The sequence below is a fragment of the Rhagoletis pomonella genome, unplaced genomic scaffold, assembly GCF_013731165.1.
Source record: "Rhagoletis pomonella isolate Grant_MI unplaced genomic scaffold, Rhpom_1.0 Rhpom_scaffold_29329, whole genome shotgun sequence".
NCBI lineage: Eukaryota > Metazoa > Arthropoda > Insecta > Diptera > Tephritidae > Rhagoletis > Rhagoletis pomonella.
The window spans coordinates 1-1,208 of NW_023487754.1; the positions used below are offsets into that span (position 1 = coordinate 1).

At 43.3% G+C, this 1,208-nt stretch overlaps 1 protein-coding gene across 1 annotated transcript; it reads right to left on the bottom strand.

Annotated features, from left to right (window-relative positions):
- Positions 1 to 224: 224 nt before the first annotated feature.
- On the bottom strand, positions 225 to 547 carry LOC118732820 (uncharacterized histidine-rich protein DDB_G0274557-like; the record flags this gene model as incomplete). The annotated part of the gene is made up of 1 exon (XM_036461931.1): positions 225 to 547. A coding segment is annotated over exon 1 (323 nt), but the record flags the coding sequence as incomplete, so codon positions are not given.
- Positions 548 to 1,208: the final 661 nt, after the last annotated feature.

Here is a 1,208-nt window from a genome sequence, read left to right on the forward strand (position 1 = left end):
CGCTGACGCCCCGCTGTGGTCCAGGCAACATGTTGTGACCATGGTAGGGGGCGTGCAGCTTCCGTTGCTGCCAACCACCCACTTCCGGTTCGTGCTGTACCTTCTCGAATGTTTCAAATGGTTTTTGCGGTTGTGGCTGAGTCTGAGGCTGTGTGTGTATTTGTGACTCGAACAATGCTTGTTGCTGCTGCTGCTGTTGTTGGTGGTGATGATGATGATGGTGCTGATGATGTTGCTGTTGCTGATGATGATGCTTATTATGATGGTGATGCGTGTGGCTATGCTGGTGTTGCGATTGCGATTGTTGCTCAACTCGTTCCCGCTGCTGATTGAGTTGATGGTGCTCCTGCTCTTGTCGTTGTTTATGATTATATGAATTGCTATTGTGCAGTCGCTCATCCATAGATTGCTCCACGACCACAGTGTCCACAGGAATTACGACATCTTCCTGCTGTTGCAACAACTTTTCCGTTTCCCCCACTTTCTCGGACAATGGCGCAAATTCTGTGGGCTGTGGCATTGTTTGAGTGGCCTCTAGCGGAGGCATCTCGGTAGCATATTTTGATGCAGCATTGCTGTTAATGTTAATGCTATTGTTACCGTTGTTGTTATTGTCATAGAGTAGTGCGCTCTTGGCATGCGCACTGATTAAAACTAAGATAGCAGTGGCCAGCAGCAATGTGTAGTGGGTGCAACTGTGCAGGTTCCTTCGGCCATATCCGCTTCCGCTGCGGAATGTACGCAATCGCAAAGGAAATCGTTTTTTGGCGGCTATTGTGTGAATCGGCGTATGCGACATGCTCAACATCTTGCGCACGTTTTGTCAGACTTTCAGTTAAATTATCGATTTTACGTTAGAATTTAAAATTTTTGCAATTTTCACTTGATATTTCGCAATTTATTCTCTTCTAGTTATACGCAGATTTGATTTCTATTTTACACTCTAGGTTTTTTTTTTAATTTTCCAAAACATCAGCCATATTGAATTCGCGTGCAGCGACACTTGGTTTACACTTTGATTGGTGCAACTTGCGTCACTATTCACTTAATTGCCGTTTTTTATTGATAGTTAATGCTAATAAAAGTATGTTGCTGTAATCGGAAAGAAAAAATAAAGAAATTTGTTAGTATGTGTTTACATACATGTCTACATATCGTCGCCTCAGAAAACGGATGACGAATGTGCAAAATCACGATTTTGGGATTTT